General features: G+C 38.4%; 1 protein-coding gene across 2 annotated transcripts; it reads right to left on the reverse strand.

The window, feature by feature from the left end:
- Window positions 1–2148: 2148 nt before the first annotated feature.
- SEC61A2 (SEC61 translocon subunit alpha 2) lies at window positions 2149–26951 on the reverse strand. 2 transcript variants are annotated; one of them, XM_019710264.2, is made up of 12 exons: window positions 26795–26951; window positions 24452–24519; window positions 23054–23119; window positions 17808–17886; window positions 16704–16835; window positions 16471–16580; window positions 12081–12234; window positions 10948–11108; window positions 10232–10429; window positions 6168–6359; window positions 5608–5684; window positions 2149–3250 (listed from the first exon to the last, which is right to left on the reverse strand). In XM_019710264.2, exons 1-12 carry the CDS (start codon window positions 26799–26801, stop codon window positions 3064–3066), a joined length of 1431 nt encoding a protein of 476 aa, XP_019565823.1. In that variant the 5' UTR covers window positions 26802–26951; the 3' UTR covers window positions 2149–3063. The 2 variants fall into 2 exon arrangements, with proteins under 2 accessions (XP_019565823.1, XP_074181075.1); XM_074324974.1 differs by lacking the exons at window positions 12081–12234; window positions 16471–16580.
- Window positions 26952–27934: the final 983 nt, after the last annotated feature.

Below are 27934 nucleotides of genomic sequence, written 5' to 3' on the forward strand. Positions count from 1 at the left end.
AAATAACATAAATGCAGACATGTTTATACAGTTTTGGGTGTTTTTTTTCAACTTCAGCTATTACTTTTCTAATCTAGTCCAGGAGATAGGGGTATTTCTATAGGAAAAGAGACCTGAATTCCAGAGTAGGTCAGCTATTACAGCCCTCAACCCACAACGTAAAATTCTGTGTGCAAATAACTATTTACTACATTAGTGTTTAAACAGTTTTAAAACAAACATAAGGACTTTCTTGGCCCCTCCTAACTGAATTATCTACTATATGGAATTAATCTGCATAGCGGAGGATATAAAATCAAGAGAATAATATTCATAAGCAAATGTTTATATTTAGCTATTGTCATATCCACCTATTACTGAGGTAGTAAACCAGCTCTTATGTAAAGAGAAACGGTTGATTCCACTCACTGTATCAAGAGGCTAATGAAAATACAGGGCCCTTCCCTTAAACATGTGCACATACTTTAGAATCTTGTTTCCTATCCTTATCTAAACTAAAAAGTACTTGAAGTTTCTAAAAGGCAAATGCATAGTAATAAGACTTACACGGTTTGGGGTATCCCTGTCTTGGGGTTAAAAACCATGAGTGTAAGCCAGCAAGGTTAGCAAGTACCAGAAACACAATAAAAACTAAAGGAAAAAATGGGATTGTTTCTGGCCCATGCCTCCCTAAAGCCCGTCATCCAAAAGGTCTACCAGGGTTAGTGGGCCGCCATCTTACCTCTTGACTGACCTTGGCTCTTGGGTTGCCTTTTATGGCCTCCAGCAGCTCCAGGATCAGAGCCTTTTCAGCTTAGCCCCTGACAGAAGTCTCAGGATGATTCTCATTGGCCAGCCCTAAGTCATGATTCCAGCCCTGAACCCAGGGGTCAAGCCAGGCCCCATAGAACCAAGGTAATGATTGGCGTACTAATGCTAAAATGCTGCAATATAGCTCATTTGTCCACAGGGTCGCTGTCTTTTCTAGAGATATTTTTATGAGCAAAAATATAAAATCTTTATATTGTACTTCTTAAACAAGTACAGAAAGAATTACGGAAACAGATCTGCAGAGATCAAGTGTACTCTCCCCATAAATATTGTGAAAATTAAGCCTCAACTACTTGCTCTAATAGTAGCCTTCCCTGTGCCTCTAACCCCTTTTATAAAATCCTTATTTTCAAACATGGGAGTCATAGTCATAAGTCTCCAGAGCTCTTAATCCTTTTCCCTGAGCACTTAAGGACCAAGTGCTATAATTTCCCTTGTTACTATCCTCCTTCAAAATCAGAAGAGACAAGGCATATGTAAAATAGACTCCAGCAGTCTCTCCAGCTCTTCTAAAGCCACTCCCTATGGGAACTGAGAGACCTCTTAACTGATGGAGAGATTTGTAACCCCTACCTGTCCCTGCTGCTTTTTTCTCTTCCTAAGAGTGCAATTTGGAAGTGATACCTAAATCCTAGAATATACCCCTTATGCCATTTATGTTATCTATAAATATACCAAAGGCTATGCTTTGGAAATTAGTTTGAGAACTGGCTGTCTGGACATTTTCATCGGCTGACACTGTTAATATGTCGGCATTTAAAAGTTGAAGGTTGCCTTTAAAAACTTATTTTTTAACCTCCTTTTGGGGGGAAAATCAGCTGTACCCTTGGGCCCCTATTTCTATGGGAACAATGGTCTCCAGCCCTTAGAGGTGTTCTCGGGTGACCGTCCTTACAGTCCTGACTCCCTGCACTTTATATGCCTTGCCCGTCGTTATTTGGCTGTGATCCTATGTGAAACAGGATACCTTTCCTGCACTTACAAAGAAGGTAAATAACAGTGGAAAACCATACTTCTAAAAAGGATGTCTTTCAAAACTTAAGTTTTTTCTCTTTTTGGACAGTAATGCACATACTTAATCATTTTTTAAAGTACATGCATTATTGTTTATTGACAAAGAACTGCTATTTCAAATGGAGACTGGGATATTGTCTGAGACCACTCTTTTCCTGTTGTTTCCAAATGTTAGTCACATAACTGAGTAACCTTACGTTGGTCACTTATCCCTCAGTATTTTAGGATCAAACACTAAACTAATTAAATGTGACCACTTGCAATAAGCATCTCAGGATGGATTTTATATGATTAATACAATAAACCGACAAAACACCTGTACAATGCATTTAATACCAGATTTTTTATTTTTCCAACACAACTGAAACAGTTGTATTAAAGTTTATTGTCTACTGTTTACACTCATGTTGCTGCTATAAAGTACAATAACGTACACAGATTCCTAGCATGAATTACTCATTGTTCACCCCCACTGAGCTACAGACATCGCTTGAGAATTAGATCTTTGCTTTAGGGATTTAAGAGAAAAAAAACAAAACTGGGGCATAGTATCTTAAAAGCATTCTCAAGTGACTTGGAATTCGAAGGCATAGCCAACATGTAAAAACAGCAGCGACCGTGCTGTCACTGGGAAGAAAGGGATGGAAAACAGGAAGAGTAATTCTAAGTTGTGTGTAGGGACAGAAGGAACTCGGAAGTTTGACGTGCCCATCGGGCTGAGTGGCTGCTTTGAGAAGGTACGAATAAAGGGAGGGATGGGGAAGGAGGGTGGGAACGTGGATACTATGAGTTTAAAAAGTATAAAAAGTAATTATATCTAAAATATAGATTAGATATAAATGTTCCAGAACTCATTAAATAACCCCCAAAATACTGGAAAGTGGCAATCTGAACTACATTTATTTTTAAACAAGTGGGGGGAATACTGAGTGTTTTGAATGTTGTGTGCAAAAGTGAGCCACGTCACCATCTCACCGTCACAACTGAACACGGCAAGGCGGGTACACTGGTTTCCAGCATCACAGGCGACACTACATGTACGTTTTCTAACGAATAATGTAAACTTGAGTTTTAAGGCAGCTGGTACTAAATGCTGCACACAGGCGTAGCTCGGTGCCCATTTCAGAAATGGGGCAGTTAGCACTTGAAAACAAAGTGGGGAGGAAAGGGGAACCAGCATTTGACAAGAACGTCGAGATGTTTTCCCTTGCACACACACAAAAAGAAATACGGGAACATTCAGAAAAACAAAGCCCCCATCCCGCCCACTTCAGCCTGTTCCTTAACAAATATTTCAAAATACTGATAAATAATAGTGACTGCGAGCAGAATCCCGGTGCCGGAGCCAATGGCCCCGAGGAAGTCAGCCAACACGGACAGCGCGCCGATGCACAGCCCTCCGAACGCCGCCGCAGTGGGGATGTACCTAGAAGACAAAGCCGAGTCAGGACGCACGGGATGGAAGCAGCCAGGTGCCCAGTGTAACGATCTAACCCCCATGGAACGGGCAGTACCAAGCAAGGACTGTCCACAGCGGTTACATGTTGATGAAAAGAATGAGTTGACTCCTGATTTTGAGAGACCAGGAAATAGCCACAGCAGTACATGATTTTGATGGCAGATTAGAATCCTCAAGTGAGATTTGGTGTTAAAATGTTGTATTTTTTAAATCGATAGCTAACCTTTAGCTCCCTCTTCTAGGTGAGTGAATTTCAAAATGATTCCTAAGTATTAAATTTATGTGAAAGATTTGGATGGTTCTCTTCCAACAGTAACTCAACCTTGGCTGCACATTAGACTCACCTGGAGAACTGTTAAAAATAATGGGATTGTATTTAAAACATTCTAGAAAGAAGGGGGAAAAAAAGATTGGGGGAGGTGGTAAATGAAAGAATGATAGCTACTGAAGCTGGATATGCTTGGGTGCATGGAGATTCATTATACTATTCTCTGCAATGTGTTCCCAATAAATAAAATTTAAATAAATACTAATGCCTTTGGAACAAACGATTATGGGACAATTCAATATCCACATGCGAAAGAAAGCATCTGGACCCCTATCTCACACCAAACACAAAATTTATCTCAGGATGACAGAGTTAAATGTAAGAGCTGAGACTCCTAAGGGAAAACGAGTAAGTCTTTGTGACCTTGGGTTAGGAAATGGTTTCTTCGATACAACACCAAAAACAGCACAAACCATCCAAAGATGAAACAGATAACACTGAATTTCACTTAAAAATTTGTGCATCAAATGATACCATCAAGAAAGTGAACAGACAATGCAAAAAATGACACAGAAGACTAGCAAAGGATGTACCTCACAACAGACATATCCAAAACACTTTTTAAAAACATTACAACTCAGTAACAAGAAACAACCCAATTAAAATTGAATACATTTCTCCAAACAATACACACACGGCTGATGAACATGAAAAATGTTCAACATCATTACTCATCAGGGAAAAGCAAAGCAAATCAAAACCACAATGAGATAACACTTTATCCCCTCTAGGTGGCTTTATGCTAATCTAAAAGCAAAATCTCGTGCTGGGCAGGACGTACACCAGTTGGACCTCAGCCTGTTGGTGGGGATGCAGAATGGTACAGCCACTCTGGAAGACAGTGTGGCAGTTTCTCAACATGTTAAACAGTGACTACATGACAACAACTCCACTCCTAGAGAAATGAAAACATGTCCACACAAACCTTAGACAAGCATGCTCATAACAGCATTATTCATGATGGACAAAAAGTGGAAACAACCCAAATTTCCATCAACTGACAAATGGATAAAAAATGGGGTATATCCGTACAATGGAATATTCACAAATAATGGATGAAACCTGAAAACACTATGCTAAGCAAAACAAGCTACTCACAAAAGATCACATATTATGATTCCACGTATATGAAATGTCCAGAACAGGCAAATCTATAGATAGAAGGTAAAAACATGTTGCCTGGGGCTGGGGGGATGGGAGAGTGGGGTAGAAATGGGGAATAACTAATGGGTACAAGGTTTCTTTCCGGATGATGAGAATGTTTTTAAAATTAGGTTGTAATGATTACACACTCTGAATATACTTTAAAAAACCACTAAACCATATACTTCAAATGAGTGAATTACATGGTATGTGGATTACACCTCAATAAAACTGTTACCAAAAAACAAACAACTGATGGGTGGCCACATGGCTCAGCTGGTTAGAGCGCAGGCTCTCAACAACAAGGTTGCCAGTTCAATTCCCGCATGGGATGGTGGGCTGCACCCCCTGAAACTAAAGATTGAAAACGGCAACTGGACTTGGAGCTGAGCTGCACCCTCCACAACTAGACTGAAGGACAATGACTTGGAGCTGATGGGCCCTGGAGAAACACACTGTTCCCCAATATTCCCCAATTAAAAAAATAAATAAAACTGATGCCTAGGACCCACTCCAGACCAAATAAATCACAATTTCTGGAGGTGGGACATCAGTGTTTCTTATAAGTTCCCAGGTGATTTTATGTACAGCCAGCCAACGATGAGAACCTCCTATGTCCATTTTAACGCTTGGCCAAGCAGTGAAGAGAACGCAGTTTCAATTAAAATAATTTAGGTGTCATTTTGATGTGGAGAACAATAAAGTTTTATGTTAAATTTTGGTCTTTTGGTGTGAAGTAGAAGAGAAATGCTTCACATCTGAATGTAAACAAAGAATAATATCTGCCAATAAATGAAAGAACTGAGTACATGCGTACATGTGTCCCCCCATGGATTAAATCTAATGACCTTACCTATTAAGCTCGTGAACCATAGAAGTATCTCGGTGGCCCCTCATTACCATTTGCTGTTCCTTAAGCTGTTTAGCTACCTGCCAGGAGAAAAACAAGTTTTAAAATCAAACTCTAACTTCTCACTGTTCACTATCTACCAGGTTATGTGTAAAGTGCTTTGCACACACTAACAAGTAAGAGACGGAAACCTGAAGCAGGTACTGTCACATTCCCATTAAACCTGAGGCCACTGAGGCCACAATACTGCATAGCTCCGTTACCCATACACTAAACCAGCTTTTCCAGGTCCTTTTTATTATCACATCCCTCAAGAAAATTAAATACGTACTAAGGAATAAGATTTTGTCGGTTAGAGTTGAGCTTTGGAGGGTCACAAGCCACTGTAAAATCTATAAATGTTTCACCTCCAGGAACCAATTTTTAACCCCCTGGGGTAACATAACTCATTAAGAATCTTTGAATTAAAGTTTAAATTACAAAAGTAATTAAGAGTGTATCAATTACCACTTTGACACCTAAAAATTATAAATTTTTATTTTTCAAATAAACCAAATACTTACATCTTTGGCTGAGGAACCAGACACCTCTATCCACGTCTTAGAAAAGAAAGCACATGACCCCAGCATGAAGATGATATACACAACTACGTGGACGGGATCCTCAAATATAGCACCCATGGACTCGGGAGGAGACAGGTAGTAACAAAGGCCTCCCACTGGGTACGAGCGGGCAGGGCCTCCGCCGCTGACATCCTACAGAACAAGAATGAAAAGGACAAATGGCCAAACTAATTGGTCAAGCACACATTTTTTAACTTTTCAAACTGCTAAAAAATTATGACAATGTTTTAAGCTCAAAGCATCTACAGCTAATGACTCTATATAACTAAAGGATTTGCTTTGGTATCTAATATCTTCACTCCTTCAAAACTATATAGTGAGCATGTCTTACATAAAGATGTGAATAGATTATTAACAGAAGAGAGATTTTAAAATACATCAGTAAGACTCTTCCTTCTCTTACTGAAGATACGAACATGATTACATTTATAGTCGATCTCTGATTACTTTTAGAATATGAAATTTTCTGAAATATATTAGTGTATGCAACATATTAAGACCCTTACACATGATTCTTTCATTTCAAAGTATTCAATTAAGAATGCAGTCAACTGAAATAGTGACAGAAGTCTAACAACTCACTGCCTAAACTTTATTTTTTTTTTTGTATATTAAAAGGAAGAGTCTTTAATAAATATTTATAATGGGATTTTTATCCACACAAATATTTAAGAATTTTTATAGTAACAGAAATGGAAACAGCATGCATTTGGTCATATTAAATAAAAATTTGGGATACAGGCTACGGAAAAGCAATTACAGGTTGCAATGATTAAAATATCTGATTCATGAATTTACAATTTCCAAATGATTCCTTTACTGGGCCGCTAGAATTACTATTCGCAAATCAAAAGCACTCTTTATAGACAAATTCAATTTCCCAATAATTCTCTCATTAAAAAGAATCTCAGTCAAGATCACAACATACTCCATACAACAATTCAATGCATTTATTACTTTGAAATTATTATAGTGATAATTACTGGACTATTAGCTCATGAGGGAAGACAAAGCTTCCTCCCCTCATCACCGGTAATCAAATTTCTGTTACATGAATGGAAAAGGAGGCAGATATACCTAATATATAGAAATGAACACAGGGAGGCAGCCAAAACGAGAAGACAAAGAAACATGTCCCAGAGGAAAGAACAGGACAAAACTTTAGAAAAAGAACTAAACAAAATGAAGGCAAGCAACCTATTAGATGCAGAGTTCCAAACACTGGTTATAAGGATGCTCAATGAACTTAGGGGAAGACTACGTGATCTCAGTGAGAACTTCAAAAAAGAGATAGGAAATACAAAAAAGGAGATAGAAAACAAAAAAGAACCAATCAGAAATGAAGAATAACTTAAATGAAGACTACATAAGATAAAATCAACAGATTAGATAAAGCAGACGACTGAATCAGCAATTTGGAAGATAAGGTAGCAGAATACACCCAATCAGGACACCAAAAAGAAGAAAATAAAAATAAATGAGAACAGTTTAAGAGAACATCAAGTGTAACAACATTTGCATCCTAGGGGTACCAGAAGGAGAAGACAGGGAGCAAGGGATTGAGAACCTATTTGAGAAATAATGACCAAAAACTTTCCTAACTTGGCAAAGGAAATAGACATACAAGCCCAGGAAGTGCAGAGTCCCAAATAAGATGATGCCAAGAGGCCCATGACAACATACACCATAATTAACATGCCAAAGGTTAAAGACAAAGAGAGAATCTTAAAGGCAACAAGAGAAAAGCAGTTACCTACAAGGGAGCCCCCATTAGACTGTCAGCTGATTTCTCAACAGAAACTTTGCAGGCCAGAGGGATTCACATGAAGTGTTCAAAGTGATGAAAATCAAAGACCTGCAACCAAGAGTACTCTACCCAGCAAGAGTTTACCAGATCAAGAAAAGCTAAAGGACTTCATCACAACCAAACCACTATTACAAGAAATGTTAAAGGGACTTCTTTAAGAAGAAGAAGAAGAAGAAGAAGAAGAAATATATATATATGTGTAAGAAAATATCTCAAAGAAAAAAATTCTCACTGACAAAGGCAAACTCATAATAAAAGTCGTAGATCAACCAACACTATATATAGTACAAAGGTTAAAAGGCAAAAGTAGGAAGATCATGTGTAATTAATTACAACAGTAAATTAAGGAATACACGCAAGCACATATGCACAGAAGTAAAAAATAATGACAAAAACATAAACATGGAAAGGTTGAGTAAAAATGGTAGTGATTTTAGAATGTGTTCGAACTTAAGCGAAAATCAACTTAAAATAAACTGCTATAAACATACCTTGGTGTATATGAAACACATATTAACCACATACCAAAAATCTACAACACATACAAGAAATGAAGAGCAAGGACTCCAAATCCAACACTATAGAAAGTCATCATCCTATAAAAGCGCTAGAAAGGAACAGAGAACTACAAAAACAGAAGACAATGAATAAATGGCAGTAACTATGTATCTATCAATAATTACTTTAAATGTAAGTGGATTAAATGCTCAAATCATAAGATGAATGGATGAAGATGTGGTACATATATACAATGAACTATTACTCTGCCATAAAAAAAGAATGAAATCTTGCCATCTGAAACATGGATGGACCTAGAGGGTATTATGCTAAATGAAATAAGCCAGACAGAGAAAGACAAATACCATATGATTTCACTTATATGTGGAACAAAAACAAAATAAATGAACAAACAAAACAGAAACAGACTCATACATACAGAGAACTAATGGCTGCCAGATGGAAAGCTGTTTGGAGGTCAGGGTGAAAACTGGGAAGGGATTAAGAAGTACAAATTGGTAGTTACAAAACAGTCACAGGGAAGTAAAGTACAGCACAGAGAATATAGTCCATAATATTGTGATAACTATCTGTGGTGCCAGGTGGGTACTAGACTAATTGGGGGGGTGGTCACTTCATAAGTTATATAAATGTCTAATCACTACGCTGTGTACTTGAGACTAATGTTAACATTGTATGTCAACTGTAATTGAAAAAAAATTGTTTTACTATAAAAGGAAAAGAGTAGAAAGGAGTATTACAAAGGGAATTCTATTTCCTCCAACTAACATTCACGAGTCACTGTCTTATCCTGTTAAATTTTAAATTAAAAAAAAAAAGACCTTCAGTAAAAGCACAAAGGTATCAGTTACTATAACTTATAATGCAAAAGACACCATATTAAGATAAATGCACAGAATAAGCACCATACTGTAGGAACAATAACTGTAAAAACGTAATATTCTTTAGTGGAATACAAATTCTAGAATTACATACTCTACAAAGGAATAAAGGATCTTAATCTTTTTTAATTCTATACTTTTAAGGGGGAAAATACTCTCTATAGTTTTAGGTGGGGGGAAATTTAGATGACAGAATTTAAACCAATCAAAATCCAATCCTACAATAACACTTCAATAACAATGTGGCCGGATGGCTCTAGAAGAAGCTCTGAGGAAGAGGATCTGTAAGTGGCAGTCAGACTTGACTGGATTCTATTTCTAGCAACTCTGTTCTCTCTTCAGACTAGTAATTACATGCCTGTCTCCAGCCCAGTTAATCACAAACCATTTTATTGCCATTTAGGCCATGAAAAATGGGGGAAAACAGGAAAGGATGATTTTAGTATCCTATATATTATCAGCAAATAGCTGCTTTTTAAAAAACATTATTCTAGACAATAGTGGAGTGAGATTACAAAACAGGGAATCACTTTCATGAGTGCAACAGTGATTTAAGCCTAAGGGATCATTCAAATGAGACGTAAAAATGCTTCCTACACAGGAAAATAATAATAAAAAGTACCTGGTCAATCTTAGTTTTACAACACATCAATTCTTCCAAATAATTTATAAACTCTGTAAGTGAATCTGAAAATGTTACAGCAACTGCTGCAATTATGGCTCATCTCTTTCAGTTAAAAATGTAACCATGAAATGCAAATTACAATGAATTTAAACAGAATAAATAAAATACTCACCGCCCACTGTCCTAGTAAATTAACTAAAAAGTTGCCACTAAATCGAACAGACAGCATCTGGGAAATCACATACAAGTTTGACACTAAGGCCGACTGAAGAATGATGGGAATGTTCGAGGTGTAGAAGAGCTTGATGGGATAGCTACTGTACTGTCCTCGGTATCGGGCTGACTTAATGGGCAAGTCAACACGAAATCCCTAAAAAGTGAAAATTAAGAGTAACTGTACATTATCACATAAAGAACACAAAGAACCAAAACAGTAACAGTAGGATTAAGAAAAGATAATGCTAATGAAACTTTCTCTTCTATGCAGAGACACACAAATAGGAAACCTTTTCTATTTCATTTTCATCCTAATTTTATTTGCACCTCGTTCTAAAGAATGGAATAATTACTTTTTTAAGTGTGTTTTTCCAGGACCCATCAGCTCCAAGTCAAAGAGTTGTTTCAGTCTAGTTGTGGAGGGCACAGCTCACAGTGGCCCATGTGGGGATAGAATCGGCAACCTTGCTAAGAGCACAGCGTCCTAACCAACTGAGCTAACCGGCCGCCCCAAAGAATGGAATTATTTTTAAGAAAATAAAGAATGTAATTATTTGCTTGACTAGATTTTTAAATACTGACTTATCAGATACTAACATTTCAAATGTCATTTCTTTTTAAGAGGAAAATAAAAGCCCACATCCCACTTACCTAAGCAAACAGAGCACTTACCTGAAAATATATAACAACAGCAAACACAAACACAGTAGCGATCAGGTTCATGAGATTGGGCAAGTTCTGACGATAGAACGCCTCCCTCAATGCTCGGACTTTGTCTGTCCTGGTGGCCAGTAAATGAAAGAGAGCTATAACTGCACCCTCAAACTCGGTACCTGAGAAACCAAGAGAGAAATTAACTACAGACGCATCATCCAAAGTTGTCCCAAAGGTCAAAACAAATAACTTTGAAACCCCAGTGAACAGCAGAAAATGAGTCAAAATAATTCATCAATGTTTACTTTATGATATAGCCAAGTGTGGAGCTTCTAATATTCAGATCGTTGAGGCAAAGTGTATCTTTTTAGCATAAATTTGAAGTTTTCTCAAGAGACTATTCTTGATGAAAACAGCCAAAGTAGAATAAACCAAAGCAAATATTTAGTTCATAATGCTTTGCCTCTCCTTTACTTTAGAGATGGGAGGAGAATATGGGGGGCGAGGGCGGGGTAGCAGCAGCAAAGCAGAATAAAGAGGTCAGATTTAAAATATACATGTTCCTCTATCAAGCTTGCCTTCAAGTTTATGTAATCAAAAGCATTAAAAAACCATTGTTGCTATTTTCTTAAGGCTGGGATCAGTTTAGATGTTAACCAAATCTAGGATGCCATTTGAGAGAAGTGGAGATGGGTAAGGGCAAAGACAGAATAAAAATATAAAATATTTCAAAATTTAGGTGCTATTACCAAGGCAAGTAGAATAGCAGCAAAAGCATTAGTGCTCCCTAATGATACAAAAAAAAATAACAGTCTGAAAAATCTTAATCCACTACCTTTTGATCCCCCTAGGAATGCTGAAATCGGTCAAATCAATGACTTCTGCAGCAATGATGTCAGCACATAAAATTTTTAAAATCTGTTTGCAACCACTGACATTTTGAATGAGTAAAGGCTAACATTTAGATATCATTCTTTTTGAAGTAATATTTCATACTCCACAAATTTCTGCTTATTAATTTTTGAACAACAGCATCAGTTGCGCTAGGACCGCCAGAAAGGATGTCTACAGGCACATACTGCTGTTACGTGTTAGGAACAGTCGCACACACCCAGCAACACTCGTGCAGTCACAGTCACTGTGCCATGTACCTCTGCCAGTGTTAATGGTAGTGGGACTAAAGGCCTTCCAGACAATGGTTTCACAGATGTTGGTGGCAATAAAGAGGGAAATACCAGACCCCAGGCCGTAACCCTTCTGTAGCAGCTCATCTAACAGCAGCACAATCAAACCAGCAACAAACAACTGTGGGGAAAGAAATGCAAGTAAGCGGAAGCAAGAAAAAACTCAAGAAGGGGGAAGACGAGCACCACTAGCTACTTTCAAAGTATGGGCATTTCTGACATTCAAACCTAACTGGTGCAATATCACTACTATGACTCTGCGTCTTTTAACCTGCTTTAGTTTAGTCAGCAGCAAATTCTGAAAATCAGACGATTGGAAATATTGCTATGTTATAGAGCAGACAATTCAACTTTATTAAAATAGACTTATACATCACTGAACAATTTCCCTTACAATGTTAAATAAGGCTTATTGGAAAGAACACTAAAACAAAAATGTTCACAGTTGTAGAATTTATGACAGCAAGAAACTGAACAAATCCCAAATACCTGCAAGTAAGTGAAAGGCCAAATGAATTATGGTATAATAACAAGATGCGAATGCATATTGCCAAGAAAGGAAAAGTATGCAAACTATGTTGATACATTTTTTAAGCATTATATATAATATTGTACATATTTTATGTGTATATTATATATAATAGCTGTAGAATAAAAAATTAGAGTACAAATTAATATGTACATAGATTATAACAATATAAAAATTAATTCTATACATATAGTGTCAAGATTGAATGTACATTTGAAGATAGTGAAGAGTTCACCAGGTTCATTAAGCTCCTAATCTTTTTAAAAATGAAAATATACTAACTTGAATTTATATGAAATTGAAAATTCTTAATTTTCCTCTTGGAGATGACATTTCTCTGTAAAAGCATGCATCAGTTAAAAACAAGCCCTAGCTGAAGTTCCGGTCAAGATGGTGCAGTAGGTAAACGCTGTGCTTACCTTCACTCATGACCACATCAAGATTACAACTAAACTACAAAACAACGGTCATTGAGAATCTCCTAAAATCTTGCTGAATTGAAGCCCTACAACTAAGCACATGCAGAAGAAGCCACCTCAAGGCTGGTAGGAGGGGCAGAGACATGGAAAGGGCTGCTCCCACACCCACATGTGTGACCATGAAAAATCAGGAGGGCTATCGCTGCTGCAGAGGTCCCTTCCCACCACGTGGAGGAGTGAGGGAGGGGTCCCAGTCCCTCCCCTGCCCAGGGTTCCAGTACCGGGGAGAGAAGTCCCCATAATTTTTGGCTGTGAAAACCAGCAGAGAATTGTGGCTGAGTGAGATAGTGGACAGTGGAAGTCCCAGGCACTCCTCTTAAAGGGACTGCGCATGGACTTACCCACCAATGGAATCACTCACTATGAGCTCCAGCACTGGGGCAGCAGCTGGAGAGGCAACAGGGACATACAGCAGGGAACTGAATTGTCTGGCTTCAGGACGGGGGCTGGAGGGGCAGCTTTCTCCTGGACAGGGGAGCTGGTGGAGGCCACTGTTTCTTTGTTGAGCACCCCCTTCCCAGTATACAGATGCAGGCAGCTGCCATATGTGTCTCCATCAAGCTAGCTAACACTGTTCACTCACCATGCCCTAGTGATTCGAGACCCTGCCCCACCCAATTTTCAGGCACACGCAAGCCACTTCCAGTGGCTTTTTCTGACAAACCACCTTCCTTGGCTCATGCTGCAGATTTTACTAAGGTCTCTCAAAGTTTCATGGAAACCAAACAAGCAGCATCATGGCTTCAGCATGTCCTATACCACTTACTGAGCAGCCTTAAGCCTGGCACTAGTGGCAGCTGGCCTTGGTTTGAAGCTTGGCCTCTCAAAGCATTTACAAGCATGGCACAGGTGGCAGCCATCTGCAGATTGCTTTGTGGCTCCTGCCAGATGGCCCGAGGAGGGGCACAGGCTGTGGCTGAACTTGACCTGCAGTGGGTCCCCTCCCAGGTGGCACTGGGGCTGGACCCCCCAGCGAAGAGCTTCCAAATGAGCTGCAGCATCACCCAGCAGCCTCCAAGGATGACACACCCAAGGGGCAGATTGCGCAGGCACCAGAGCCCTGCTGAGGCAGATCCTGCTCTGTAAGATCAGCCCCTGCACCACAACTCCTCCACTGCACTCATGGCTAGTCCTCACAACCAAACAGTCTGAGTGTCAATCCCTCCCACTGAAGTGCAAACAGCAACCAAGGCTCAACTACAACAGGGGGCACACACAACCCACACAAAGGACACACCTGGATTACCAGGCTCAGGTGACCAGAGAGACTGCACTACTGAACCCCATAGCACACCTGCTACATAAGGCCACTCTACTAAGACCAGGAGGAATAACAGCCTTACGTAATACATAGAAACAAACACAGGGAGGCAGCCAAGATGGGGAGACAAAAAAACATGTCCATGTAAAAGAACAGAACAAAACTCCAGAAAAAGAACTGAACAAAGGTGGAGACAAGTAATCTACCAGATGCAGAGTTCCAAACGGTAGTTATAAGGATGCTCAAAGATCTGAGGGAGAACTTCAACAAAGAGATAGGAAACATAAAAATGGAGACAGAAAATATAAAAAAGAACCAGTCAGAAATAAAGAATACAATAACAGAAATGAAGAATACATAACAGGGCATCTACAGTAGGTTAAACAAAGGACTGAATCAGCAATTTAGAAGATAAAGTATCAGAAAACACCCAATCAGAACAGCAAAATGAAAAAAGAATCCAAAAAAAATGAGGAGAGCTTAAGGAGCCTCTGGGACATCAAGTGTGCCAACATTCACATTACAGGAGTACCAGACGGAGAAGAAAGCTAGGAATTGAAAACCTATTTAAAGAACACTTCCCTAATCTTGTGAAGGAAATAGATATACAGTCCCAGGAAGTGCAGAGGCTCCCAAACAAGATGATCCCAAAGAGGCCCACACCAAGACACATCATAATTAACATGCCAAAGGTTAAAGACGAGAGAATCTTAAAAGCAGCAAGAGAAAAGCAGTTAGTTACCTACAAGGGAGCTCCCATAAGACTATCAGCTGATTTTTCAACAGAAACGTTGCAGGCCAGAAGGGATTGGCACGAAATATTCAAAGTAAATATTGATGGAAAGCAAGGACCTACAACTAAGATTACTCTACCCAGCAAGGCTGTCATTTACAATTGAAGGACAAAGAAAGAGCTTCTCAGACAAGAAAAAGCTAAAGGAGTTCATCACCACCAAACCAGTATTACAAGGAATCTTAGAGGGACTTCTTAAAGACAAAAAAAAAAAAAAAAGTCAAGACTATGAATAAAATGGCAATAGCTACATACTTATTAACAACCATTTTCAATGTAAATTGATTAAATAATCCAATCAAAAGATGGGGGGAGGGACCTGAATGGATAAGAAAACAAGACCCTTACATATGTTCCCTACAACAGACTCACTTCAGATTAAAAGACTCCCACAGACTGAAAGTAAAAGGATGGAAAATGATATTTCATAAAAATGGAAACAAGCTGTGGTAGCAATACTTATACCAGACAAAATAGACTTTACAACAAAGACCGGGTCTTATATTATATAATGTAATAGTGTAATATAATATAATATAATATAATACAATATAATGTAATACCGGGTCTTATATTAATTTTTGCTCCAAAAGACGCATTAGAGTTGATGGTCCAGTTATTTCTAAAGCCATCATACTGTGTACCACTAAGAAAGAAAAATATACTGTCAATTAAACTCTGACGTAACTTATTACAAAGAAATTTTATGTTCTACTTATAAAACAAGTTCTTTGCGACTTAGACACAGATGTTTATCATGCTTTTTCTGTGCCTTTGCGTACACACAATAACTTTTCATTCCAATAACAAATCACAGCAGATTTTGAGAAGACATCTTAAACAGCAATTGAAGTCAAACACATGTTATATCAACACTGCATATAACCATCTGATGGAATGATGACATGGACAGCTATGACCATGGTGACACACATATGCAAGCAATGACAACTATCATGACTGCCACCTGCCTGACGGCGACTGTAAGACACTGTCAACTGTAAGCAAACATCCTGATTGCAGAGACATCAAAATGTAAAATACATGCTCCTTAGAACTGATGAAATATAGGCGATCCATAATTCTTTATATCACGCTGCTGTATGGTTATAGAATTTAAAATTTAGAATTTAAAATTTTCACATCAACACAATTTACATGTCACTTCAATACTCAAAATATTGTAATGAAATAATTCAAAAGTAAGACAGTGAGTATATTAATCACCTAAAGAATCGTTAGAAAAAGGGATCAAAGTGCTTTGTTATCTGCATATGAAGAATAGGATTTCTTACCTGAATAATGATAAGGAGACAGATTCCAGCACCCATTTCAGCAGGATCCCCATACATGCCCGTCATGACATACACAATGGCTTGCCCAATGGTAATGATCATACCAAATACTGACAAAAATTGGGGGAAAAGGAGTACATGCTTACAACCAAAGACATAAAAGAATGCAGAAAAGCATCTCTGCCACAAAATCCCCAAACCTAGAAAAGGCTCTTTAATTGTAATATGCTCACGTTTCTGGGCTCCATTGAATAGAGCTCTATCTTTGGGTGTGTCTCCAACTTCAATGATTTTGGCTCCAGCTAACAACTGCATAATCAAACCAGATGTTACAATCGGGGAGATACCCAATTCCATTAAAGTTCCTGTAAAGGAAGAGGAAAGAAAGAAAGAATCTTTACTATACACAATGCAAATGACTTTAGAAGTGTCCCAATCCTTAATTAGGTCTACTGAAACTCATGCTTAAATGTTAACAAGCAGATTTTCATTCCTTTAATATTAATTGCTTAAAAAAAAAAAAAAAAGCCCTCTCATTTATTAACAAAACCTTGCAACAATGCATTGAATAAAAATTATTATAAATACGGGGTTGGCTGGTTAGCTCAGTTGGTCAGAGTGTGGTGCTAATAACACCAAGTTTGCTGGTTCGATCCCCCTGCATGGCCCACTGGGAGCTGTGCCCTCCTCAAAAAAATTAATTTAATTTTTAAAAATTACCATAAATACCATAAAGATGTAAATTTCTATAAATTCTAAACTTAAAATGTTAAAGAAATCCTTTGAGGGCAATCTTTCAAGATTTCAGTCCAAAACATTTTTAAAACTTACACTAAACATTTTATTTTAATGCAAAATTTAAAATTATATACAAAGCTCAAACATTATATATCAAGCTAATAAAAAAATAATACTTAAGGATATTTGTCACTCTTCTAATGCAAAAATCTAAAATTAAATAGAAAGTCATCTAAAATAATGTTGTAGAATATATAGTGGCATGAAAAATGTTCTTGACATAGTAACATACGAAAAAAATGAGAAAATAGAAAAATATGGAAAAAATAGAAAATCCATAAAAGGGTTGAGAACCAAAGCTCTAGACACTGCTAATCGCTTCATTCTCTGCTGTACCTCTATTGTCTGCATAAACTTCTATTATTACAATAAACACGTGGTCTTGTAACTATTTACATGTTGGCCTCTTCTCCCAGACAATGGGTTTCTTTTATCGTATCTTCCCCCTCCCTGTAGACGTCAAAAAATAGTTGTTGCCACATTTTCAGATCTATCTGATGTCTAGTACTAGTATGGAGGCAAAAGAAAAAAGTATATACCTCTGTTGGATGCCAGAATAACTCTCATCCAGTAGAAGGGATCTGCAGAATCAGATGACATGATTCCAAATAGGGGTATCTACAGTACATAAAGTATTTTATAAAAATGCATTAGACAAATTAAGTTTGAACTTATCTTGTAATGCATTCACTTAATGTTTGAAATACTTAAAAAAAAGCCTGCAAGAATAAAGTGAAGACAATTAAAAAAACAGTAAAGTGAAGGAAAAAAAGCACTACTTCTCAGGTTCTTTAATAAAAGAAGCATACCTTAAAAGCAAAGTTCTTTAATGAAAATAAAAACACCAGCAGTAATTACTTACAGCATTTCACTAGTAAACACTCCTGCGCAATACGAGCAGCCTTAACACTGCTGAACTGCACACTTAAAAACGATAAAGATGGCAAATTTTATGTTTTACCACACTTTAAAAAATACTATCAGTGAATTATAGGATATACCTACCTAGTCACAGAATAATTCTGCAAAGCTATGGCTACTAATGATGGCCATGGGCACGCTCCAAATGTAAGACTAAAGAGGATGTATACAGGGGAATATTATGCAGCCACTAAAAATTATACTTATGAAGCTTATAAGTGTATAAGGAAGTACTTATGTTGTAATATAAGTATAAAACAGTGGTTCTCAATCTGGGGCAATTCTGCGCCCCAAGGAACATCTGGCAATATCTGCAGACATTTTTGGTTGTCACAACTTGAGGGAAGACGCTACAGTCATGTAATGGGTAGAGGTCAGAGACGCCGCTGAACACATACAGTGCAAGGGACAGCGCTCCACAACAAAGACTTACCGGGCCTAAAACTTACTGCCATTGTTGAGAAATGCTGGTATATAGAAAGGAAAGTATGTATAAAGTAAAAGTGTTACAACATTCCCTACATGGGAGCTAGGTCAATCAGTCAAATGACTTTCCTTAACTGCATCTGATAGAGATTGGCATTACCTCCATGGTTAGATGCTACGTGGGACACTGAACAAGAAAACGTCAGCCAGCCTCCCCTAAGCAGTGGTATTCCCTCCCTCCCGTAGTCAACAGGATTATCAAACTCAGTCTCTAATTTTGTCCTTCTCAGTAAATTCCATACTACAGAACCACGCACAGCAGCTGAATGGCATAGGACTTTGCACTACGTGACTGTCACAGCTGCAGAGTTTCAGACTTTGCACTATCTGACATATAAAAACCGGTTTCAATTTGACAAATTTGGTACAGCACTTCACGGAAACAATAATTTCATGCTTTAATGGAAACCCTGAACCAATCAGATGGACAAATAGAAAATTAGCACAAGGGATTTCCAAAGGAAGTAGGAACCGAAAACCAAGCAAGATATTTCTGGGTTAAGATGGCAAGTTGCAATTAATTTACAGAATTTCCCTCCCTGATATACAAGAAAACATTTTTAACAAGATGTAACAAGAGTAAAAGCTAACAAGAATTTATAAAAACTAAGGACAAAACAAAATCCATAGGCAGCCAAACAAGAAAAGGGACGATGAACTTGAAGTACTGGGTGGTCCCAGGGTGAAGAACAGCAGACAATGGAGGAGCAGAGACTCCGCACAAAGCTGCCCCAACCACCGCAAAGGGAAGGCAGCACAGCCCTCAGAACTGCCTCTACATTCCAAACCCGGCTGGAGAAGAGCAGGTTGCACAGAGAGCCTTATCATTACGCCTCCTTTGGCTAGCGGAGGAGCAGAGACAGCAGGTGAGAAGCAACGATGAGAGAGTGGGCCCTGGGGCTCTCTCTGACGGGACTGACGACGTCTTACTCTGACGTTGGGAATGAAACAGAGCCCTGCTCAATCAGGTGGGGAGAGCCTTCACAAGGCACTGAACAAAAACCGAAGAAACACAGAGCAGAGCCAAGCATTCCCTGCACTGATCTTAGCTTATCTCACCTGCTACCATCCCCTGGAACTGAAGAAAACAGGGTACAACCAGGAGACAGCACACCCTTAACTGCAGCTGGAAGGGGGAAATAAACTTACTTGAGGTTCAGTGGAAAAAGAATCAATGCATCACCTGCACTGGGCTGTACTGCCTAAGCAGGAGAAAGACAAAAGACACAGCTTGGCAACTATGTCAACAGACGATGAGAAAATAAAATGAAGTAATATAAAATGCATACATTTACTGCATGAAATAGTCATGAAAAATGTCATACTTAAAATATTTACTATCTAACCCTTACTGAAAAATCTTTGCTCACCCCTGGATTAAAAAATTCACTACTGTCAAGATGATAATTCTCTTGAAATTGATCTATAAATTCAAATACAAATGATAATCCCAGTTTTTCTTATAGAAACTGACAAGCTGATTCTAACATTTATATGCAAATATGAAGACCCTAGAATTTTGAAAAAGAAGAACAAAGTGGGAGGACTATTACAATGTGATTACAGGACTCAGTAGTAATATAAAACTGCAGTAAGCAAAGCAATGTGGTTTTACCATAACGATGGATGTAGAGATCAAAACAGCAGAGAGTACAGAAATAGATCCATCCTTATATGGTTAACTGATTTCAACAAAGATGCCAAGGTAATTCAACAGAAAAAGGATAGCCTTTTCAACAACTGGCTTATCCATATAGAAAAAAAGTGAACCCCAACTTTACCTCATGCCAGACACAAAAATTAACTTGGAATAGATCATAGACCAAAACATACAAACTATAACTATAAAATTTTTACAAGAACACAGGAGAAAATCTTCACGACCTTAGAATAGGCAAAAACTTCTTAGGTAGGAAACAGAAACTATGAGCCATCAAAGAAAACAATCATCTAAATTTCATCAAAATTAAAAACTTCTCTTCAAAAGATATTGTTAATAAAATGAAAAGGCAAGCCATAGCTAGGAGGCAATATATGTACTCATAGTACATATATCTGACAAAGGACTGTATATAGAAAATATTAAAAATGTATATAATTCCATAATAGACAATAATCCAATTTTTTTCAAATGGGCAAAAGACTTGAAAAGACACTTTACAAAAGATAAACAAGTAGCCAATAGGTACGTAAAAAAGTGCCTCAATATCATTTACCGGGAAAATGCAAGCTAAAACTTCCATATCATTTCTTAGGGCAATGCAAATCAAAACCACACCCCCCGGAATGGCTAATATTAAGATGCTCAACAACACCCAGAGCAGGCAGGATGCACAGCCACTGGACTCCTATACGTGGCTGTGGGAACAAAAAATGGGTGACCACGTGGAAATGAGTTTGACAGTTTCTTACAAAGCTGAACATATATTTACCCAGCAATTCACTCAAGAGAAATGAAAACAAATGTCTACAAAAAGTCTTGTTCACGAATATTAACAGCAACTTTATCTGTTATGGCCAAAATCTGGAAACAACCCAAATGTACAAGTGACTAGATGAACAAACTGTGATACAGTTACACAGTAGAACATTACTCAGAAATGAAAAAAGATGAATGACTGCTATACCCACCACACGGATGAATCTCAAAAAGCAGATGAGGTTAATTACTAAGGAGTAATACTCTATGGTGCCATTTATATCAAACTCTAGAAAAGACGAATCAAATTACAGAAACAGAAAGCAGGTCAGTGGTTGTCTGGGATTGGAGGTGAGGTGAGGAGTCACTGAGACAAGTTACAGGAACTTTCTGGAGTGACAGAAATGTTTTATATACACTGAGGTTGTAGGTACGTGGGTGTATACATTCATCAAAACTTTTCGAAATGTACACTTAAAAAATGGGTAGATACTTTACCATACATAAATTATACCTTCATAAGCTGATTTTTTTCTAAATAGAAGGGAGGGGAATTTCCAAGATGTTAAAAGTAAATGGTAGGATGAGGGTGATTATGCTTTTTTTCTTTGTACACTTCCGTATTTTCAAAAAATTCTCTCTGCCTGGCCATCCGTATAAACTAAGTACAATAAATAGTAAGATACTTTAATGATCAAATGGTTTCACTCTTTAAAAAAAATGTATTTGGCTTTCCCTCAAGTTATGAACCTAATTTGCTTTACTGCTTAATATAATTTTTAAAATTTCCGTGTATGTATTTTAATAGCTTTTCAAAATCCTCAAAAAACTTTCACCCAAACTATCTAATTTAATCCTTACAACAGCCCTCTGACAAGAACTCACATTTTATGAACTTAATTTCTGCAGAAATTTTTTAAGGCATCATCACTGGAATGTATTAATTTATACCAGTTCAGACAATTAAGTTCACAAATTTGTTGCAACAATGTTGCTAAACTTTTTTAGTATCAATTATTCATTATTTGATATCGGATTATTCATTATAAATTTGTACCAACTGGACAAACAGTTAACCAAGTTTACTATTTGGAAGTGCTGAAAAGGCTGCGTGAAAAAGTTAGACGACCTGAACTTTTTCCCAACAATTCATGGCTCTTACATCATGACAATGCCCCAGCTCACACGGCACTGTCTGTGAGGGAGCTTTGAGCCAGCAAACAAATAACTGTATTGGAACACCCTCCCTACTCACCTGATCTGGCCCCCAATGACTTCTTTCTTTACCCGAAAATACAGGAAATATTGAAAGGAGGACATTTTGATGACATTCAGGACATCAAGGGTAATACGAAGACAGCTCTGATGGCCATTCCAGAAAGAGTTCCAAAATTGCTCTGAACAGTGGACTAGGTGCTGGCGTTGGTGCATAGCTTCCCAAGGGAAGTACTTCAAAGGTGACCGTAGTGATATTAAGCAATGAGTTATGTTGTACTTTTTCTAGGATGAGTTTGCGAACTTAATTGTCAGACCTCGTAAACACAGTATATCCCTAGATTCTAGAATTTGGGTTTTCGGGACTTTTGAATTAATACATGCTATTTATAACATGATAAAAAGCAAACAAAATGGAAAGAATATTTCCAGTGTTTAGATGAAAGGTATAACACTTTTATATAGAAAAACTGTCATAAGTCTATAAGAAAAAAAATCTCACAGAAACAGTGGGTAAATATCATTAACTAAAAACTAAGAGAAGAAAGAATGTTCAAAATCACTACTAAAACAAAATAAATACAGAACAGGACAAGATAACCATTTTCACAATCAACTCATTAAGAAGAGTAATAATACTCAAAATAATTCAATAGATTATTTTAATTAAAATAAGTTTATCAAATTTTAACCAACCAAAACTTTAGAATAAGAGTACAGACATTTAATACTATGGTTACATACCTGACAACATACTAAGAAAATGAATAGAGTTATAGCAGTCCATAGTACCTTCTCCCTAAACTGGATCTTACAACAAAATATAAAGAATGGTCAATCAAAACCAAGAAAAAGCAAGTATGAAACAAAAATCCATATTAAAACATAGCCAACCAACATTCCCCATCAAGATGTGCTCCTATTATTTACTCTTTAAACACTCTCACCCTCCTTAGCAGCAGTTAAAGCAAACAGCTGCATTTCTTAAACATAACCTTACCTTTTTGAAGAATAATTTAAAAACAGGTAGTCCTCATCACACTATACCATGTTAACTGAAACTGAAAAGGAGGCAAAGCAAGACACAGATCCAATATGCCCACATTTCAGGTAACACAGTATCATGCAAAGCTAGAATTGTGTGTAGTATTATATAAATATGTCATTCATATGGAAAGCTAGAGTTTCTTGGGATACCTTACATGTAACTGTAACATCTATTTTTATAATCTAACAGCAATAAAAAAATATACTTCTAAATAAAACAGTAAGTTTAACAAAACTTTTACTTATCTCTTTCTATGTCCCTATGCCTGTTAGTTTCATGAGAAACTGAAATAGCAGAAGAGGAATGTCTGGGAACTGGCCAGTCTGGAATTAACAATATTTCTGAAATTTAAATATCTTAGCTCCAGAAGTGCATAATGATGGAAGAACAATTTGATGCAGACATAATATGCATTTCTGTGATTTTTCTGTGCATTGAATGAATCAAAAAAGGGAGGTCATATATATATACCAGCACAGCCGCAACTCATTTTTGTAAAATGGTTGTACTCATCCAAACCGACCCAGCAGATAGGGTCAATCCTAGTGCAGTGGATCACATCATTAGCAAGAACCGCGCACACCCCAACTACAGGAATTATAAAGGTCACTATAGGTAGGAAAACACCATATCTTATCTAACACACAGGCCAAAGAAAACTTGGCTTGGAAATGTTAGAACGTAAAGAACAGTTTTTTGTTTTTTTTTCAATGCAAATAATATTTTTATTTATTTCTTTTAGTTTCAGGTATACAAAACAATGTAATAGTTAGACATTTATCATTTATATCCCTCACAAAGTGATAACACCCCCTACCCCAATCTACTACCCCTCTGACATCCCATATAGCCATTACATTTCCACTGTCTCTATTCCTAACGCTAAGAATAGTTATTTTTGAAACCACAAGATACCCTACCAAGATTTAAATGGGTCTACACTGATTTTATTCACTTTGTGCCTCCTGCAAGGAGGAGCAGCAGGCAATATTTTTCCAATTACAACCAAAACAGGGTTGGGGAAACTAAATCAACCTTGGTGGTTTAGTAAAGTTCTTTAGGTACCATCTGTATTACTAAAATATTATACTTACCTTCCTTTCAGGTTTCTGAATTTCTGGTAATACCGCACAGAAAGGTTTGATAACTTCTAAAAATTTGACTGTTAAAAAAAAAAAAAAAAAAAGAATAAATGTCCCTATTACAAAGTTTTTAAAAATGATATATTTTTTTACAGCATCAAATACAAATGTTCTCTAACTTTTAATGGCAATCCACCCCTTCCCCACTCCCAAATTTTATCATAATGCTCTCCATTTCAAATATACAAAGAGAAGTAATTCAAGGGACAAAGAATCCAAAAGGTTTATGGGCTTTGTCAATAAAAGACAAGTAATACAACCGTGTTTCCCCGAAAATACAACCTAGCTGGACAATCAGCTCTAATGCGTCTTTTGGAGCAAAAATTAATATAAGACCTGGTTTTATTTTACTATACGATCCGGTCTCATGTAATATAAGACCAGGTATAATACAATATAACACAATATGAAATATAATATCAATATAATATAACACAAGGTCTTATATTAATTTTTGCTCCAAAAGATGCATTACAGCTGATTATCCAGCTAGGTCGTATTTTCGGGGAAATAGGGAAGTATCCTTTACCATGATTTTGCTTCCTCACTTGTATCCAATCCTTTTATACACAGACAAAGGAATATTTCAATGAGAACTGCTACATCAACATAGAGCAAATGCAGCCTATTATGGTATCCACAACACAATGCATTCAAGAAGAAAACAGGAGCTATCAGAGGAGGAAAGTACAACAGGAAATGGGCTGAGACAGCAGAAATGACTTAAAACTGAACGATGCTCATGCAATGAGTAAGTGTGGGGGATCAATGAATCGCCTTTGCTGACAACTTCTGCTTCATCTCATTAGTCACTATTCACTGCTTGCTTTCCCACATAGTGATCTCAAAGGACTTGCTTGTGTCTAATAATCAGCCACAAGAATGACAATTTCATTAGACAGTAAGGTTTTCCTAGACTACTCTTCTAATATATAAAAATAAGATAAACCAAGGTTCATTAAGGATGAACACCATCTTCTGGCATGGCTGAAGTCAAGGTCAGCCAAAGAACTAGAGGATGAAGATAATCTCTCAAACTTCCGTCTCTGCCAGCATCTGCCATGTGCAGAAACACAAGAGGCCACAACCAGCTATTAGCTATGATCATTTACCCCTACAAACCCTGGATTCTGTATACTAACACCACGAAATTGTTTTAGAACTGACAAGTAATTAAACTTCCAGAGGTGGCCAAAAGTCAACTTTTTAGAAAACCTCTCAAAATGATGGCACTCACGGATGTTTGATAGAAGAATTCACAAATTCTCATGGGCAGATGTTTGTAACCCAAGGACTATTTTGGACCATTTGGAAAGTAAATTTGAATTACAAAAGCATTCATCTCTAATGCAAAACAAATAGCAATCGTATCAGGAGACTTCTTGTAGTCCCTTTATTCCTTTCTCCTTCCCACCTCAATCCAAGCCCCCCTCCCAGATTTCTTGACATTTCACGATCACCTCTGCTGGAGTGTATCCATGCTCAAACAACGCTTTTGTCTGCTACATATCTACTCTTGTGTTGCAGAAATTTATCCTTCAAATTGTAAATTCAAGGCCAGGGTCTCCTCCACCTCCTTTCTAGTTTCCCCCAAAAGCCCACTAGTTGGCCAATGGGTGGAGAGCTTGGGTGTGCAGTCACCCATTCATCCTACAATCATCCAAACAGCTATGTAAGCACATACGTGAATATACCTCGTATTGAGTGTTTAGGAGAGGGCCCTCAAAGGAACCCATAACACAAGGTCTTATCCTTAAGGCATATATAACCTTACACAGTGAGGTTTTTTTTAAACGCTACGGAATGACTGAAATGAAATTTTTAAGGAAAACGCTCTTCTACCAATCGCTCTCTTTCCTCCCCTAAAACACATGCCATGCATCACTTTCCTAAAAACTAAACAAGTTGGGAGCTTTATTCATCACAACACGCCAAGGAAGAGTGATTTGGGGAATAAAAACATGAGTTTCTTAAGCTTCTGAAAAATTCAAAGTGGCTAGGTTTCTCCCGGTTCCCTAACTCTCCACCCCCAAAACCAATGGCCTTCCCGCGCCGTCCTCCGCGCCTGGCCACCCGGAGTGCAACCTGCGGGCCTCCAGGTCCCGGTCCCCGCAGCCGGCCGGGCAAGGCCTCGCACTGCCGGAGGAGCCCGGGCAGAGGCCTCCAACCCGCACCCTCTGCAGCGGGCCGCGCCTCCCCAGACCTTCGGCTGAGAGACCCCATGCGGGCCCCCACCCCACCGCCTGCACCCCGCGCGCCCCCGGCGAGAGTCCGGCTCCAGCCGCCACGACTCACTGCCCATGGCGGCGGCTGCTGCGGCTCGGCAGGGCACAGCGGTCTCACGCTGCCTCTGCTTGGGTCCCGCGGCTCGGGCCTCTGTGCCCGCTTCCGACGCGATCCAGCCGGCTGCGCGCAGGCTCCGCCTAGGATCACGTGGACTGCGTGCCCGGCCGCGTGGCCCCGCCCCCTGACGAGACACTGGCGGTTGGCTGGCAGCGCAACTGACGTCCGCCGCGTTGCCATGGCCACCGCCGGCGCTCAGACCGGCGTGCTGAGGCCGGGCTCGGGCTATGGCACAGCCTGAGAGGCCTAGGCGGTTGGGACTGTTGCTCTCTGAGCACGTCTCCGAGCTCAGTGTCTAGCAGTGGCGATTCCCTAGACAGCCACGTTCGACCCGGGACCCTGGGCGAAGGAGCAGAGGCCCAGGGTTCCGTTCCCGAGGCATGAGACTGCGCCGCCCCAAGAGCCAGCGTGACCCACAGGGCCTTTTTATTTTGCTTCCGTCTTATCGGAACGTCTTGGAAGTTTTTAAAATGTTATGACACGTTCTTTATAGTTAGTAGCTTATGAACTCTCCACTATCTAGCTTCTCCAAAATTCAGAGATCATAATTTTGTACCCTGGGCTAGTCTCTTTTTAGCCCATCGTGGACGGTGTGGTGTAAAAGAAAGCACACAAGTCTTAGAAATCAGCCAGCCCTCCATTTTAATCCCTCTTCTACTTTTTTTTAATTAAAAATATTTTTTCAGTTGCAGTGGACCCTTTTCTACTTCTTAATAGCTTTGGGCAATTAGCCTTTCTGAGCTACATCATAAAATAAGGATAATAATACTTCCTACAGGTGTAAAAGTTAAGGGATGGACACATAGATGGCCCTCAAATTTATTTTCCTTATTCAAATTTTAAACCCATGCAATATAATTTCTGCTCTAACATCTGCTGAAATAAGCTATTTCCAACATCATTAATGACCTATAATTATCAAATCCAATGATTTATTCTAATGCTTAGGTCTATATCCAAGAAGGTAATAAAATATGTGTATGCTTCTCTACTGGAGCAAACTCGAGCCAGACCCGTGGAAGCCCTTTCTCCACTAGGCCTTGCCTTGGCCTATAAACACTTGAACAAACATTAACAGAGTTTCTAACAGCT

Source organism: Rhinolophus sinicus, linkage group LG02, assembly GCF_036562045.2.
Source record: "Rhinolophus sinicus isolate RSC01 linkage group LG02, ASM3656204v1, whole genome shotgun sequence".
Taxonomy (NCBI): domain Eukaryota; kingdom Metazoa; phylum Chordata; class Mammalia; order Chiroptera; family Rhinolophidae; genus Rhinolophus; species Rhinolophus sinicus.